At 38.6% G+C, this 17,997-nt stretch overlaps 1 protein-coding gene across 4 annotated transcripts in view; it reads right to left on the bottom strand.

Moving 5' to 3' along the window:
- Positions 1 to 16,798, bottom strand: part of LOC307161619 (HEPACAM family member 2-like) — a 36,949-nt gene extending 20,151 nt beyond the window's left edge. For 2 of the 4 annotated variants that reach the window (XM_079876472.1, XM_079876473.1), the window contains exons 1-5: positions 16,639 to 16,798; positions 5,810 to 6,139; positions 5,022 to 5,294; positions 1,311 to 1,406; positions 767 to 810 (exon numbers count right to left, since the gene is read on the bottom strand). In XM_079876472.1, coding sequence (XP_079732598.1) covers positions 767 to 810; positions 1,311 to 1,406; positions 5,022 to 5,294; positions 5,810 to 6,139; positions 16,639 to 16,696 — 801 coding nt within the window. In that variant the 5' untranslated portion in view covers positions 16,697 to 16,798. The remainder of the gene's footprint in view (positions 1 to 766; positions 811 to 1,310; positions 1,407 to 5,021; positions 5,295 to 5,809; positions 6,140 to 16,638) is intronic. The other 2 variants (XM_079876474.1, XM_079876471.1) reach the window with 2 other exon arrangements.
- Between the last annotated feature and the right edge of the window lie 1,199 nt (positions 16,799 to 17,997).

Genomic DNA, 17,997 nt, shown 5'->3' with positions numbered 1-17,997 from the left:
CATGAATTAGTACACTGTTTAATATATCTAATTGCAAAGCGTTGCTTAATTGTAAACAATAGGAATGCATTCAGAATATAAATATCTACATCGGGACCTGTTATTTGCTTTAAATTTGACTCCAGTCCAATATCTCCTTAAAACAAGTGGGCTTCTCTGGACAGATTGACTGTTTTGGAAATTATTAAAGGCGATCGGTTCGGTTTATCGATTGTATAACTAAAGGAATCTTTCACTTTGCTTTGCCAGAAATGGAGATTTTTAAATGACGTTGATCACAGGTAGTGAGGAGAGAAATACACTGGGATTAAAGTGGGGATGCATTACACCTGTGGAATACACTGGTTTTGAAACCTTTAAAAAAGAAACAATATTTTTTTCTTTCTTGGTAATGGCTGTTCACACAACGATTTTCAGTCGTTCAAAACAACTCTCGAAGGGCTGAAGAGCAGAAAGTGATAAATGTACCGATTGCTGAGACTTAACTATCAACCGACATTATCCCAGGCCAGTGAAAAGTCTGCGGCACCATTGGGTGGAGGGCTTAAGGGACCAGTGGATTTTGCCATGTGTAAGGAAAAGTTCATTTCAAGCCGTGTCTTTTTTTTACCCCGAATGTCAGTAATATTTGTGAGAGACATGACAGCGAGGTCACTCTACTCCCTTATGTGCATCCCAACCGGCAGAAGAGACCGCTACTGTGTCACCATCGATGCTACCCAAACACCTTTTTGTGCAGGAACACATTTCGCACAACGGTGTTTACCTCGCTCATTTCACGACTCTCTCTCTTCTTCTTCTTCATGAAATCTGAAAAAAACAACAACAAAAAAAAACTCAAATTCTAAACAAAGGGCCAGATTAAATCAAAATCTTGACCCACCCGCTAATAGCAACTCAGACTTTAATAGAGGTTGGTTTGATGAATAGTAGAAAGGTGACTTCTTACAAACTATCAAACTGCTATTAAGTACAGATTTATAATTTGTGATTAGCGGTCGGATTTAATTCCCGAATACTCCAGCGTTTATCAGCCCTGTTCCTGGCGCCCCACTGCGTCTGCTGGTTTTTGAGGTGCTTAACTGAACCACTGAACCAAACTCTCAACAAATGTTTTGGTTACTGAAAACAACTAAAAAAAACTCTAGTTAATCACTTTATTACTTCAATTACGGGTTTGTGTATTTGAGAGCTCAGTTGGAATGCTGAAGAAACGGCAAGAAACCTGCAAGACTGGGGCTCGAGGGCCAGGACTGAGGATGATTGATTTTAGTATACTGATTACAAGGTTGTGAAGATTCAGCACTCACAACAAATCCCTGAGCCGATGAGGAACAGCACGCAAGGCACAAGGGCACAGACAGGCACCAACCACTGCAGGTACACTTGCTGCCTACACACTTCACCTGGGGAAAAAACACACACAACATCCTAGACAAAAGCCCGTCAATATCATTTCTCTTACAGACGCCATAATTCCACCTACCATTCTCTCAGAATCCTATCCTTCACTATAGAATCTGCATTAACGCTTGAGAACATAGGATATTTCTTCAATTTAAGCATGACATACCTTTTTTCCCCCTCTACATAATGGTACACACACAGCTTATTATACAGGCTTCAAATGCTCAATAAATTAGTTGTCTAGGAGACACATCAATAACTTCCTTATCCTGAGAATGAAGCGTATTTAAGAATAAAATAAATTTTAGTTTTGCATAATTCCTGAAAAAGAAATGCACATTTTCACATTTCAATTGAAAGTCCCATTTACTTTTTCAAGAATCTTGGTGTGTTGGCTCTTTAGAAATGTGAACTTGACCATAGTTACTGCGATATACCCGTGGACCAGTAGGGTGCAGTCTTCCCGCTAACCAATGCCCCAGTGCAGTGCAGTGACAGAGGGACACTGTCCTGTAGGAGGCGCCGTCCTCTGGATCAAATGTTTAACAGGGGTCCTGACTCTCTGTGGTCATTAAAGATCCCATGTCACATTTCGGAAAGAGTAGGAGGGACTAACCCCGGTGTCCTGGCTAAAAACTAGGGGTGTGCAGTGTTGGAAATTTCAGTTCGGTTCGGTTATGGTTCGGTTTTACTTTTAAAAACTCGGTTGTCAGTTTAAAAAAAAAAAAAACACTATCTGGTAGGAAAATATTTGTTATTTGCATGTATATAGCAACATTTAGTGAGAAAACACTGGATACTATCAGTAGGTCTGTAATGTAAAATGTATTATTATTTTGAGACACGTTTTATTATATTATTGATATTTGATTTATTTTTTCCCTGAAGGTAGCAGCATGCAAGACATGCTTGCAGGTTAACAAAAACAACTAGGGGTTATACACAGTATTCAACTTCAAACCACCTACCTTTGCACAGCTATATTATTATATAATTCATTATAGCACAGACTCTGTATTGGAATGTTTGAGACACACAGTGGGCTCTACACTCAAAGCTTTTTCCACTAATTTGGTTTTGCATTATTTATTTATTTTGAAGGCTCTAGACCTCCACGCAGGCTGTCAAATTAATCAACAGTGGGCTCTATACTCAAAGGATTTAACACAAATCCGGCATTACCGACACTTTCAAAGAGGAATAAAATACAAAAGAAATATTTCAAAGATGCGGTGCACAGTACACCACACAGACAATGCTAAAAGCTACACAACATGTTTCAGTAGCCTATTATTGACCCACTTTGTGCAGAATTTCAACACATTCGTTTTTAATCTGGGAAATTTTAATATAAGATGGGTAAATTGCTCCTGAAAGAAATGAACGCATAAACTATTGCATAGGGCTGGGCGATAAAACGATAACGATAATTATCACGATATAATTTTTCTCGATAAAACGATATCAAGAGGTCGATAAATGTTCGATAACGTTTATGCGCCAAAAGCGGAACGAAACTCATTTGAACCGCGCGCCACACGGACCGTTTATCCGCTCGGCTCAAAGTCCAAACGGCAGCGCGAGCGCGAGCTCACTAAAGTTAGAGCAGATACATTTACTCTGATCGGTCTCGGTCACGAAATCCAGTGAGAAGCGCTTGAATTCAGCGAGGAACACAAATGTCTCAGTGATTTAAACCAGCTTAAAGGCAGATGAAACAGCGCTGACAAACAGGTGAAACACTGTGCGCAACGATACAGTCTGAAGGCTGAAATTCCCATAATTTACCACGGATTTACTGTTAGCTTAGTAATATTAACTGCACCATGAAATGTGGGATACTGTACATATGGAATTGCTATTATATTATTAATGTAGACAATGTATTAAAGGACTAATGGAATATAATTACAGTATTTAATAATGTATTTAGACTACTGTTTTTCATACAAATACCATAGAAACCATAAAGTTACATTTTGCCATGATAGTGGGGTGCTGTAGGGCAGGCTATGCCTGGTTTTATCTGTGGTTCTCATGATATAAATGCATGATACTGGATGACCAATGGTTAAGTTTAATAAAACTCAGTCAGAATATTACATTTTACCAAAATAAATAAAGAAATTAGCACATGCAGAAACTAAGAAATTGTCCAATAAAGATATTTATTTTGTAAAGAAAAATGACAAATGTTTGAATGTTCTACCTCAGATTTGTGAAAAGTTCACCTGTTTGTGTTTGTCCTGATATGTTCTGACAATAAAGAGTAGTTTAAAACCACAGTTAACGCTCTGGTTTCTACAAATTTCACTTAGGAGCAAAAATCTGCCTTTAAACTTTAAAGAAATAAAGATTTGACTTTTATCGTGATAATTATCGATATCGACTGATATAAAAAAAATTATCGTGATATTTTTTTTTGGCCATATCGCCCAGCCCTACTATTGCATAACCTTTTTTAAATCGAATGTTGACGCCTATCAGCTGTTTCACATTTCCTGACAGTGATCAGAAGAGGAGAATTACAACCAGAAGGTTAATGGTGACTATTACATGGTGTGACTGACTGAGTCTTGTGTTTTGCCTGTCAATGTCTCCTTAAATTGCTGGTATTGCCATGATTGACACTCACTTTATTGAAACACAGTTTACTAATGCAGAAACATTTGTCAGCGCGGGTCAAATACTACAAAACGGCGGTCTTAGCCCTAGTTGAGGGAGGCACAACGCCTCCTCTTGCTTCTACAAAATCAAAAGTCCTTTGATAAAGTGTGGCTTCCACGTCACTTTCTACAAAAAAAATCTCCCTTTCTACATATTTCTAGCAACATGTAGACTAGTGTCCCCTCGGCTTTAGGTGCGCTGGCGAATTTTTGCGAATGACTTGTCTGGAATAAAAAAAAAAAAAAAAAACTGTTATAGTTAAGGCTCCAGTTCAGTGTCGTTTATTTGAGATGGTCCTCAATGCAGAACATGAAATCCAGATCCAACTCCTCCCACCTTACATACCTAAACCTACCAATCTCCACCCCTAAACCTACCAATCTCCACCCCCTGATCCCTAAACCCACCCCTAAACCTACCCATCTCCACCCCTAAACCTACCCATCTCCACCCCTAAACCTACCCATCTCCACCCCTAAACCTACCCATCTCCACCCCTAAACCTACCCATCTCCACCCCTAAACCTACCCATCTCCACCCCTAAACCTACCAATCCCCACCCCTAAACCTACCAATCTACACCCCTAAACCTACCCATCTCCACCCCTAAACCTACCCATCTCCACCCCTAAACCTACCCATCTCCGCCCCTAAACCTACCCATCTCCACCCCTAAACCTACCCATCTCCACCCATAAACCTACCCATCTCCACCCCTAAGCCTACCCATCTCCACCCCTAAACCTACCCATCTCCACCCCTAAACCTACCAATCTCCACCCCCTGATCCCTAAACCCACCCCTAAACCTACCCATCTCCACCCCTTATACAAGATCCGACTCCTCCCCCCGGATCTTGTGTACTGCATTGAGGTGCTACTGTTTTTTTTTTCTGTTTTTTTTAATTCGGTTACCCGCATACCGCTAGTAAAAACCAGACACTTACCACTGGACAAGTCATAAGCACTTTCCTTCACAGATACCGGGTTTGACACTCTGCATTTGTAGCTCCCACAGTCGGACTTCTGTAGGTTGCGTATTGTGAGGGTGAAAGTGAGAGTGCTGTAGTCCTCCATCAGCTGGTACTTGGTGTCGTTGTGCAGAGTGGAGCCCCCTCTTTCCCAGCTGAACGTCAACAATGACCCCGAAACCACAGAGCACCTGAGCTCCACAGAGGAGTTGCGCTCATAGCTGAAAATCAGTGGGTCGGACAGTGGTCCTGGTCCAAAGAAAGAGCAAAAGGAAAAGTTAAAAGGTTAAAGCAGCATTTGTAACATTGTTTGATTCTGGTTTTCTTGCTGCTTATAACCCCCCCCCAACAATATCACTGCTAGTCTGTTAAAGACTTTTGTCTGAGAAGGAGAAAAAACAAAGGGTGAAAGTATTAGCAGTGTTGCACAGACTGTAGAGAACAGAGCTCTGAAAAAACTTTTCGAACCAGTGTTTACACTTAGTCCTGCATGTTCGCAGGGGGTACAGATTAACACCACAGACCGAGGCGACTGGTGGTTGGAATTGAAGAGCACCTGCAGGAGTTCCTGGCAAAAGAGAGACAAAACCCTGAAACCTATTTCTTCCCTTTCTGCTGACTAATCAACACACCAAGTCCTGCAGCCGTTCCTCAATCCCCTCAGTGTTGTTCTCCCAAAAAAATACTAATCGAATACGCAAAATTCCGTTTCCAAAGGGTTGTTCAAAATGTAAACAAAAACGGACATCATCGGTGCTACTTACCCAGGACTTGCAGGAGGATGGTTCTTGTCTTGTTCACAGCGCCCTGCACTGTCAAGGTGTAGTTGCCTTCGTCACTGTACTGCAAGCCCTTAATGAGCACTGATGCGTTGGAGGGGAAAAACTGAATCCGGTTCTTGTACATGGGACTGATGTCGGCTTCCGCACTTCCAATGACATAATCCAGAATAGTCGCGCTGGTCTTACGGCTGGAGAATTGCCAGTTTAAACGTCCACTCGTTTCCAAAACACTGAACCCGGGAATAATTACAGAAGACTGCCTCTCTCCATACACCAGAAATTCCTCTGCTTTGCACAGTGCTGTGAATAAAACTAAAGAAAAAGTCTGAAAAGTCCAGAGTGCATGATCAACAAAGACAACGAGGAACAAGGAGCAACTGGCAAGGCAAACAGGCACCAACTTGATTTAGGTATTTTACAGGTTTGTCTTTCTGCCCAAATTTCAAAATGGTTAGCGGACTCATTTTGGAAACATGAGACTCGAGCTGATGTTAGAAGGGTTTATTTTAGTAATCTGTAAAATGAACTTGCGATTGACGGTTTTCTTTTCCTGTCACTTTAAGAATCTGCTTCTTCGAAACAGCTGTCAGCACTAATGTAGTTATCAGACCACATTAAAATATCCCCCCCCCCCCTCGGATTCCCTTATGTAGCTTTTTAGACTGGATAAAGCACTGAAATAAATAAAGAAGAAAATCGGACTCCTTTAACAACGTGGTCAATTACGATTCAAGAGTTTCCATGGTTTGACGAGGTTCATTCCCTTTGCTTTGGTCTTTCATTCATTTAGCGGGAGGCGAGCAGCCGGTGGTTTCACTGTGCGCTGTGTGCACTCTGGGATTAGTGCATTTACATTTACATTTAGTCATTTAGCAGACGCTTTTATCCAAAGCGACTTACAGATTAGGACTAGGTTAAGTGAGTCATCATGAAGAGGCAAAAACAACAACAACGCAAGGAGTGCTCAAAATACGAAGTTCAGTAATTATTCAGAGTAGCATAAGCCTGATAAGCGATGGTTCAAAGTTTTTTTTTTTTTTAATGAGGTGAAGTGCTCACGGAAGAGATGGGTTTTCAGCTGTCTTTTGAATGTTGTCAGGGATTCTGCGTTCCGGATGAGGGCGGGGAGAGCGTTCCACCAGCATGGAACTGTGAATGAGAATGTTCTGGAAAGTGATTGTGGCTTTCTGTGATGGTGCAAGGGGAGAATAAAAGAACAAGATTGTTTTCTTCTGATGTAGGCTTATTAATTAATGTTTTGTACTTAATTACTGAAAGGAGAAATTTGAATTCGGGAAAAGTAACAATCTATTAACAATAACCACCGAGGAGGTTCAGAAAAAAAAAAAGATGCTCCAGTTCAAATTAGTTATTACAGTTTTTTTTATTCGCTTTGGTACTATTTTCAAAAGTTAGGTGTACATTTTCAAAACTCTTAGTACAAAAATCCAAACTGATCACTCTTGTAACACAGCTAGTCATTCTTTCAAAACCTGATGTAATGTTTTCATTCAGTTGCACATGTTTTCAGTCCACATAATCACTGTTTCAAACACAAGATTATTGTAATATGTAATGAGAACATTTGGTTTAATCACAGAAACACAACAGTATGATCTTCTTTCAATTTAGTACTTTTAACAATCAGCTCATTCAACAGCAAACAATGCAAGATACATGTTTCAAATCACTGTTGTTGCTGAAATAATTACAGTAATACAGGCTATGCCACACTAGAAAATACACGTGCATAACCTAACTTATGTAATTTAATCCATAATGTTTGTAATAGTATCTATCAAGTGTGTTATCAAAAGGTGTGATGAAGCACAGCCATGAGGTTCTGTGCTAGAACAGAGTTCGCTGGCAATGAATACAGTAAATGATTTTGACTATTTGCCTGAATATACTGTAGTGGACCTTTACAGATGAAGGATGAGTTACAGTAATGTAACTACCATGTCTCTACCCTGTTTACAGTATCACATGGCATACATACTGTAATGTAAAATGCTGTATTTGATGCCGCCCGTCTCCCTTCTACTGATATATCTCTGATCAATCTGATGTTTGACAGTCATTGACTGTGTCCTCTCCCTTATACTCTATTCTGCTTTACAGTATTTGCACAAATGGCAAATTTCTCTGTATCTCTCTCTCTCTCTCTCTCTCTCTCTCTCTCACACACACACACACACACACACACACACACACACACATGCATGTTCACACACTTTGAACATCATGGAGGTTATTATCTATAAATCGCTTATGTAAAAATAATTCATTACATTTGGTTTTCCATATCGGAAATTGCAAACAAGTTCTATAGAAACTGTGCGCTGAATCAATATCTATAGAAATCTATAGGTGTACATAATGATTCATTGATTAACCATTAAGATCAGTTGGATTAAATAATAGACAAATGTATTAAACTGAACAAGAAGAGATGCAAATCAAAAGTTTGATAGTAAGAGCTTTATGAAAGGCAGTTACTGTGAATGAAATATTTATGTAGATGAAACACTTATTTTGTGTTTTGAAAAGGATACTTTGTGATTTTGAGTATTGTACTAACACATTTGAAAACATGATCAAATGTTTGAAAAAAGTGGACTTTTGATGATCTGTTGTGATATTAGCACTAAGAGTTTGGAAAATGTACACCTAACTTGTGAAAATAGTACCAAAGCGAATAAAAAAAACTGTAATTAAAACTATAGCGGCGTCTTTTTCTGATCACCCTTTTCATGCACACGGTTGAAGACTCCCAAACTGGGGCTGGCAGAGGATTGGTATGAAACAGGTAATCACTTCCGTAGTCTCTATCTATGATGTGTACAGGAGGCCTGCAGATTTTCCCTTTTAACCTTACAAAACACCTGAGTCATGAGACCAGAACAGAGGAGCAAAGTCTCACACTAAAGTCTGTCCCACCAAATTCAGAGTAGAGGTGACATTAGAAACTCTAATTCATTTATTTACTACTTTAATGAATAAAAATGATCTAGATCAAGCTTAAAGGGCAGACAGAACACTAAGAGCTAAAGCCGGAAGATGAAACCCCTTATTATAGCTGAAGACACACATTTACATTCCATCACCTTATTTTTTATTTTTTTTATTGTTATGTTCAATAGGTGTGCAGCTATTAGTCGATACTACCATATTACTACAGTTATGGACTGACATTATTAATAAGAGATGAGTTCTTAGTGTGTTCCTTGTTAATTCTAATTCCCATTCTAATTTTCCTCTCTTGCCGAGAATATGTGCTAATTCCTTGGAAACAGCTGGATCTCTTGCAATTACCCTATTCTGATTGACATCTGTAAAAGAGGTTTATCTGGCATCAAACCTGTTAGCCAGAAAAACTCCCCTTCACTTGGCACTGGAAGGAAAAACTCCTGGTAAGAGAGCAATAAGGAATTACATCCAGAAACCTATTATACTTACTATAGTTAATATTCTTTTTTTTGTTTAGGTTTTTTACCATGTTCAAGGCGTGTTACAAAAACTTTAACATTCTTTTAAAAATGTGTGGACTTGGAGAAACGAGCCATAACAACACGTAAGAAAACGAGGGATATTATTAGAGAGACTATTTTCTAGATCTGATCGGCTCAATCTGCACGAGGTTGCAAAAAAAAACAAAAAACAGTGCAACATGAACTTATGTGAGCTAATGATGTGTGTGGACGCACCGAGCCTTATGAGACAAGTCTTTTTTTGTTTGGATGCTCCGAGATGGACTGTAAAGGATTTCGGAAGCGTAAACACAACGGGCGTGGGCCTCCTGGCAAGAATTATAAACCCCTGATCTACAGCCACATTCACAGAATGGACAAAAAACACTGACTTTATTAAATTACTGTGCCAGAATAAAATCAGCAGAAATGCTCCATATCCTGTCACATAGCACAACCTGGAAGCTGGCAGTTTTTTCCCCTTGCTCAGGTAACAATGTAACAAAGGTTTTTTTAAAGGTAAATCTGGAGTTTTTTTTCTTAATTAAAAATGCTCAAATTTAAGATGACTTAACCCTTATATGGTGTTCGGGTCTGTTGGACCCGTTTTCATTTTTTATCAAAAGAAAAATATACGATTATTTATTTTTTCAACCTCAGACTCATTGGCCTTGGCTCATTTTCTGTGAGGAATATCTATCAAAACACATTTTCAATGACCACACACTGTACACCCCCCCTACACATTTATATTACACACAGGATGTGCGGGTCCACTGGACCCGGGGCTAATAAAAGTGTGGAAATGTTTAGGTCCTGTTTACATTTACTCTGTCCTCCTCCTGTCAGGGCTTGCTGTTATTGTGTATGTGTATGTGTGTGTGTGTGTGTGTGTGTATGTGTGTGTGTGTTGCATGTGTGTGTGAGAGAGAGATTGTAAGTGTGAGAGAGTGTGAGTGCAAAAGTGAGTTTTGTTTCTACCCCTGTCGTTCCCGCCCAAGGCTGCAATTCTTAAATGTGATCTCACAAAGCTAAAGAGGAAATATTAACCATATGCTGATTATATTGCTTGTAATTTGGATGAAGTAAACATCTGAGTATTTTAACATAAATTGTTTGATCATGTTTAATTAAAAACCCAAAAATGCAGCGGGTCCACCAGACCCACGAACACTGGCTGAATAACAAAAATATGAACACCACACAAGGGTTAAACCCCTCCCAAACATTCCCTTTACAAATATATGGCAGACGTAGTGGTAGAAGTATGACGTGCCAATATGGGAAAAAACGCTTCAATCCCAGCTGAAGATCAGGCCTAAGATCAGGCTAACAGGCCTAAGCCTTTACCACATTTTGGCCTGCATGGTTTACAGAACAATGGGGTACGGTATACTCAAAGACTCAACATTCTGCCAAATTTACCATCATTATCCCTTATTATGTTGATTAAAAAAAAAAAAAAATTGTGGGTTATTAAGAAGTCCATCCATTAGCATTAAGCGCTTAATCCTTTACAAGGTTGTGGTGAGCCGGAGCCTAACCCGGCAGACACCGGGCACAAGGCGAGACTACACCAGTCCATCACAGGGCACCACACACACACACACACACAAATCTGGAGGGTTCCAGTCCAAATCTAGAGTTTTTTCTAGTGCTGGGCGGTTTACCGGTTCAAACCGAATACCGGTGTTTATTTTTGTTACGATATGAATTTTTAATATACCGCAATACCGGTGTATGTCGCTTTAATCGGAACGCGGCGCTGCGCGCAGCGCGACACAGTCTCATTTACAACACACGTCTGCGGCGCATTACAGCTGCGACAAGGTTTTATTCCGTCCTCCACGCGGTTTAGCGAAGCGGCGCGGAGAGCCGCTTCTGGGAAGCTTCGATCTGAAACACAAGCATTGACTAGAATGGGCACGAGACGTGTGGGGGTGAGAGTGTCTTTTTTTCTCGCGGCGCGCGTGTTTTTATACTGTATTAACGTATCTGAAGTGAACTGACGGTCTTTAGAAAAGTTTCTTTGGTATTACGATGGAATCTTTCTTTATCTTTCCTGATAAAGCAGTGTTTATGAGCGTTGCTGCTTTGTGTATAGCCGTTACCGGGGAAACCACTGTTTCTGCCGCTCCTAAAGCGCGTCCTGCTGGCACCTCTTTGTAAACAGCCTTGCAAACCTGTATTATTAATATTAGTGTGGATTTTTTCTATAATATTCACTCATGACAATAAAATAGGGCATTATAAGTAAATCTACTCCAGTATTTCCTCTCTCACTCAGTAGAAAATGTGGTTAACACCCATCATGCTTAAAAAAAAAAAAAAAAAAAACGGTAAAAACCGTGAAACCGGTATAATTTAGAAAAAAAAACGTGATGTTGATTTTTGGTCAAACCGCCCAGCACTAGTTTTTTCAACCTTAGACAGAAGAGTTTTTTTTGTGTGATCTGGCAACACTGCTGTGTACGTGACGACTAGACACACTGAGTCACAGCCCTCGGGTCTGACATTAAATGCTGCTCCCTAATAGATCACTGGCATCGAAGAACAAGTGCACGGCTAAATCTGCTAATAACTAACGTTACGCTGTTACAGGATGTATACTCCATCTAGTGTTCATGGTCACTACTACATGTTTATTGAGAAACAGCCTGACGCCCGTTTCACACATACTCCGTTTGCAGTGCGTGTGCGGTGCGTATTTTTTTCCGTACCCATGTTAACAGGTTAGAGCTTTCACACTGCACACGAATGCAGTCCGTCCATCCGTTCCAGTTGCGGTGCGTATACAGCAGTGCAGAGATCGTTTCCGTACCGAGTCTATTTTTTGCTGTGCTGCAAACGCTGAATTAAAGTGACAACGCATGGTTCGTGTTTAAAATGCACACAGATTGACATGAAAATGTAATAATTTTACCATAAATGCATTTAATTAAATAAAATGTAGCCTAGTAATCTTACCATGAATGCATTTAATTAAATAAAACCATTTTCAGTCATCTTTTTATTTTAAGACGAGAAGCAAGGAAAACTACAATTTACTTCAACAAGGCAACAAAACTACACTCGTCTCATTCGTGGAGGTGGAAAAACAAGTTGGTTGTGACATGCAAGACTTTGTATAACGATTTAAATAGAAAAGGTATGAATCTGCTGTTTTTAAATTAAGTTTTAATTTAAAATGTATGCAATTTTAATATAAGTACATGGTTCAATATTTTACCACTGCTTGAGCAACTTAATATATGGGCCATTCTACAGAATTGGTGCAAAGTCAGAGTTGGAAACATCTTGAAATTTTTTTGTTTTTTCCCACAAATTTTGCATGTATGCAAATTGTATAATATCCAAGGTATGCTTTTCTAGTAATTGTGCAGTTAATTCTCATATTGTATTTTCAGAAAATGCTGGAATATTTTCCTTCTCCCCAAATTTGTCACTACCGAAACACAATATTAAATAATTTATTAAGAAGGCTTATAATGACCTATTAAGATTTTGTTTACATCTACCTTATAAATATATATTTTTTCTATTTTTAAAAAATATTTTTACTGGTTAAATCAATAAAGATTATAATTTTAATAATATTTTAAGTGTGATTTATGAGATTTGTTGTATTTTGAACCCAATCTTTCTTTGTAGAAGGCATAAAGTTTATCGTACTGATTTCAAAGTTAAGGATTCATTAGTATTAATATGCATTGAACCAAACACTATCATAACATCTTAGTTGATAATTCAATATACTTTATTTTTGACAAAACATCCCATGTTACGGTAGTGACTGCACATTTTTGGTAGTGACAGTAATGTTTTGGTAGTGACCACAATAATTAGTTTGCCATGGCTGAATCAGACTGTCCACATTTTATGTTAATATAAATAAATAACTATGATGCACATATGCAGTCAGTACATATAGCAGACACACATCTGACAGTAAATATCTTATAAGAACACCTCGAGCTATTCTATACTTTGGTCTTGAGGTGCAAGTGAGAAGAGGTATGCTCATAGATTTTTCTTCCTAAAAAAACAACAACTTACAATGTAGACTCAGAACCACTTTGTTTTATTTTCACATTTTCAACATTTTGTTTATGAGTCATTCAGATAAATCTCCAGAACCACTGAACTCTGTGTGTGTGTGTGTGTGTGTGTGTGTTTACATAATACATTAATTTCAGAATAATTTTCCTCATTCAGATAAATCTCCAGAACCACTGAACTGTGTGTGTGTGTGTGTGTGTGTGTGTGTGTGTGTGTGTGTGTGTACTGGTGTCTGATCACCCTCACTGGAAGTGCTAGGTGGTGTGGAAGCCCTGCAAAATGTCTCCATCTCTTTTTGTCTTTTCACCATCATCCTGTGTCTTTTCTGTCTTTTCCTCCATGCTTTTCTGACATGTCTTTGCTCCCTGTCAGATAATTCACTGATACTCTTCAACTTTCCTTCTTCCCTTCGTTTCTTATTTCTTTCATTTTCTTTCCTTAAGTATTCCTCGTACTTCACTGGGTCTTCCCTCAACCTTTGTTTGTATTCTCTCTGTCTCTCTGTTGTAGTTTTTCTATTTTTTTTAGGCATGTTGGTGTTTTATGTCATTCTCCTTGCCAAGTTAATCATAGAAATTAACATTACTGACAACAACCTTACACCTAAGCTAGTATCATGGACTGCAACCTTAAGTAATTGTAACCTCATCACATTACAGAATTTTAACAGAATATTGCATACTAAAACACTACTAAAACATACTACAGTAGTAATTATTTGCATAACTGTACTAAAATGTAGTTTATTCCTCCAAATAAAGGATTATGTGTTCCCTTTTGTCACTACCAAAACAATGTCACAACCGAAACTTCAAGAAAATGTTTCGGTTGTGACTGTTTTGGTAGTGACAATTTTAGATAACTTTTGAGCCTAGCTCGAAGATGCTAATCAGCACATGGTTAGCCATCACTGGTCAGAACAGTTGAACACATATAACAACTAAATTTTATGGAATAACATCCCAAAAAAAATACTCAATAGCAGAAAAAATGAGTTTGGTAGTGACATTCCTTAAAGTTACACACAGATTTTTAGACTTTAGAACACATTTACCTCAAAATGATGGGATCAATCTACTCACCATATAGCACATGAGAGAGAGGGACACAGGAATATTTCCTGATCAAAAATGTAGGAGTGTGGTTAAAATCAGACTCAGCCAATGGACTACAACATTCACTGTTTTGGTAGTGACATGAAAATGCGGGACATGTTTTTTTAGATAAAGTTTCATGATTTAAAAATAAAATATAAAATAAATATTTTTTTTAACTTCATTTTTTTTAAAAAAACAAAAATATTTTTTTTAAAACAAGAATGGAAAAATTTGCAAAAAATTATTCAATATCATTTTCACAAGTTGAAATTTAGGGGTTAGGGTTTGGGACAGCCACCTCCTAATTGAAAGTAGCCCATAAATTATGATTTTATATATATAAAGCTTACTGATATCTTAAATATTATTGTGGGTTTCAATAGATAATTGAAGGATCTTAGTAAACATCTAAGATTTTAATAATTAAATGCTTTTCAAATGTGTTTTTTGGATGAGGGACAGCAGTTTGCACCAATTCTGTAGAATGGCCCATATAGAAGTAATGTATTGAACGTTGTGTTACGACCTCTCATAAAAAATATCAACTCTGAGAGAAGAGACTACCTAAACAAGAACAAGTAAACGGCGGAATTAATGCAATTATTTAGGCTATTTATTTACTCACCCACAACAGACGCCACAAAGACTCACAATAATAACGAACATTCCATCCAGTGAACGAAATATAAAAGCACGGACAACAACTAGCCTAACAAAGAAAACAAAAATACAATTCTAAAGACAATTGTTTAATCTGTCGACGCTTCTATTATTATTATTGGTCAGCTCCTTCAATCAAATCACGAACAGGTGCGTCGGAGCCTACTACACGCTCAAAAATATAGAGCGACGCCAAGACAGACAAGGGAGGATGTGTACAAAGAGAATATCCCAAAACTTTTTTAAATAAAAGTTGCTGATAACTTATGGATTTGAAATAAAAATAATGAGTAGGTCTATGTGTTTGTGGTAGCTAGGCCTACAGCCGCGGATCAGTTCCGCACTGCAAACGCAGCATATGTGAAAGCACTATAGGGCGTGCTGCTCCTGCACAGCATACGCACCGCAACACGGACCGCACACGCACTGCACACGGAGTATGTGTGAAACGGGCGTGAGTCACAGCCCTCGGGTCTGACATAAATGCTGCTCCCTAATAGATCACTGGCATCGAAGAACAAGTGCACGGCTAAATCTGGTCATAACTAACGTTACGCTGTTACAGGATGTATACTCCATCTAGTGTTCATGGTCACTACATGTTTATTGAGAAACAGCCTGAGTCACAGCCCTCGGGTCTGACATTAAATGCTGCTCCCTAATAGATCACTGGCATCGAAGAACAAGTGCACGGCTAAATCTGGTCATAACTAACGTTACGCGACCGGGATATATGCGGAATATGCCTTGTAATGTCCGAGACAGATTGAAACCAAGAGCTACCGCGGACAAGTATTTAACAAAGTCAGTACCAGTGTACGGTTTCCATTCATACCAACGTTTTGAAAGTTACAGTGAAATGATAAAAGTTATGGTAACCATCACCTTTGGTAGATCTCGAACTCTCTCTCTACATTATTGAATAAGCCAACATTCAATTCACCTGATTACTCTAGAGCTAAATGAGCAGCTAATGTTATTCAGACAGGCTATTTACATCTTAACTTGTGTAATCTTTCAAGAGGGCGTCTAAAACAATTAAACTAAGAGGTTATTTACAATGTCCATGTTCGGCATGCAGTGATTAAAGACATTCGATTTCGCTTTCAAATAACAAAAGTAATCATTTTTTAAAGCGCTTTAAATTATATACTGCGACACAACCCATGTTTCATGACTCAGGTTGGAAGCACTCAGCTGTGCAGCATCGCAATGTAAACGATTTGTACAATACATTTTGTTTGTATCCCCAGACAAGTGTAATAAGGTATACCTTGTTGTTTCATTAGTATCTGTTGAAGTACGTCACTTGCCCCGTTATAAAGTTGCCTTGTGCTCATGTTTTGGGCTTTTCGCTTGAATTGTAAAACCCCGCAAGAACGTTTCCAGCAATATTGCGAAAGTAAGGGGAAATGAGTGACTCGACAACCGTTTAAAATAGTCAGAAAGAAACGTGTAAGATAAACACAAATTATTATCATCACATTCACATACAACGCTGCTGCTGTTGTTATTGAGCAGGTACCTGTGAGTGCTGAGAGCACGAATAACCGGATCCCACGCTTGTAACACTCCTCAGCCATGATGTGTGTGTGTGCTGGAGCAGCTGAGCTGAAAACACTGTCCGAGCAACGCAAACTGCTTGCAGATTCTAAAAGGTTACTGCGCAGGAGCAGACCCGTCCTCAAAACAATGGAAGAGCGCGGCACCAGTGCAAGAGGGCGTAGAGAACCACATGCAGGATTAGTGAACGTGGTAGCGCCACCTAGGATGGGGGTGTGAATGACACACGAATCAGTCTTACATTAATAATATGAAGATCTTCTGGACACTCACTGTACATTTCATTGCGAGTCAATGCTGGAGATAATAATGCACAGTGAGTCAAAAGGGGGGTTATACTAGCCTACATACTACAAAAATCTGTCAAACTTTTTAAAGACTTAACAAAAAAGTATAGGAAGGTTTTACAAGAGCAAAACTTCATAATCGGGAAACAATTGCATAAAATCATGCATCTTTTTCTGTCATCATCGGTCTTGTTCGTGTTCGTAAGGTCTTTTTTATTTTATTTTTTCATTATTAAATTCATTACTAAGAACAAACAGAATCAATACCAGGGGTAAATGTAATTGAGAGTACAGGTTATAAAGTCAGGAGAATATCATGCAAATGGCACAGTGAGACAGTTTTAAGGGCTTTGGAGTTGCTGGATGTACTGAGGGTGTCCAGATAGGATTTAAGTTCCTTACAGAAAATAAAGAAATAGGGCTTAGCACCCTGAAATTTACATTTGTGTAAAAAAAAAAAATAGGTTTATCAAAAAATATTGGTCCTTTTCATCTTTATCAAAGTAACAAAGACAAACTCTGTGATGAAAATGTGCGAACAAAGATGCAGAAATCCTTCCAGAACAGACTTGTATTTGTGCATTCCCAGAAGAGATGAGAAATAGATTCTTGTTCAGCACCACAAAAAGAACATAAAGTGTCAATATCAGGAACCATCTTTTTTAAGTAAAGCTTCACAGGATAAAAAAGATGAAGTAATTTGTAAGACACATCCTTGACCGTATTGGTTATTAAATATTTAGACGACAAAGTCCACACTTTCTTCCGTGGAATATTGACAAACTGGCCATTCCAGTACGACACAATGTATGGGAGAGAAACAATCTCATTTTGAAATAGCTGTCTAATTCTTCTGTTCCGACTAGAAGAGTTAGCCAAAAAACAAATATTTCCAAGCGTTGTATCAAAAGGATGAGCTAGAGACAAAGAAATCTGGGATCTAGCTGAGTCTCTGGGAAGAGGTATTGCTCCATAAGGGATGGCATATCCATTACAATAGCAAACTCTCCAGGAGTGACAGCAGGTATATTGTA

This window comes from Squalius cephalus, assembly GCF_949319135.1.
Source record: "Squalius cephalus genome assembly, chromosome: 7".
In the NCBI taxonomy this organism is placed as follows: Eukaryota; Metazoa; Chordata; class Actinopteri; order Cypriniformes; family Leuciscidae; genus Squalius; species Squalius cephalus.
Note: the sequence above shows the minus strand (reverse complement) of the source record. Positions and strands in the feature narration are given on the sequence as shown.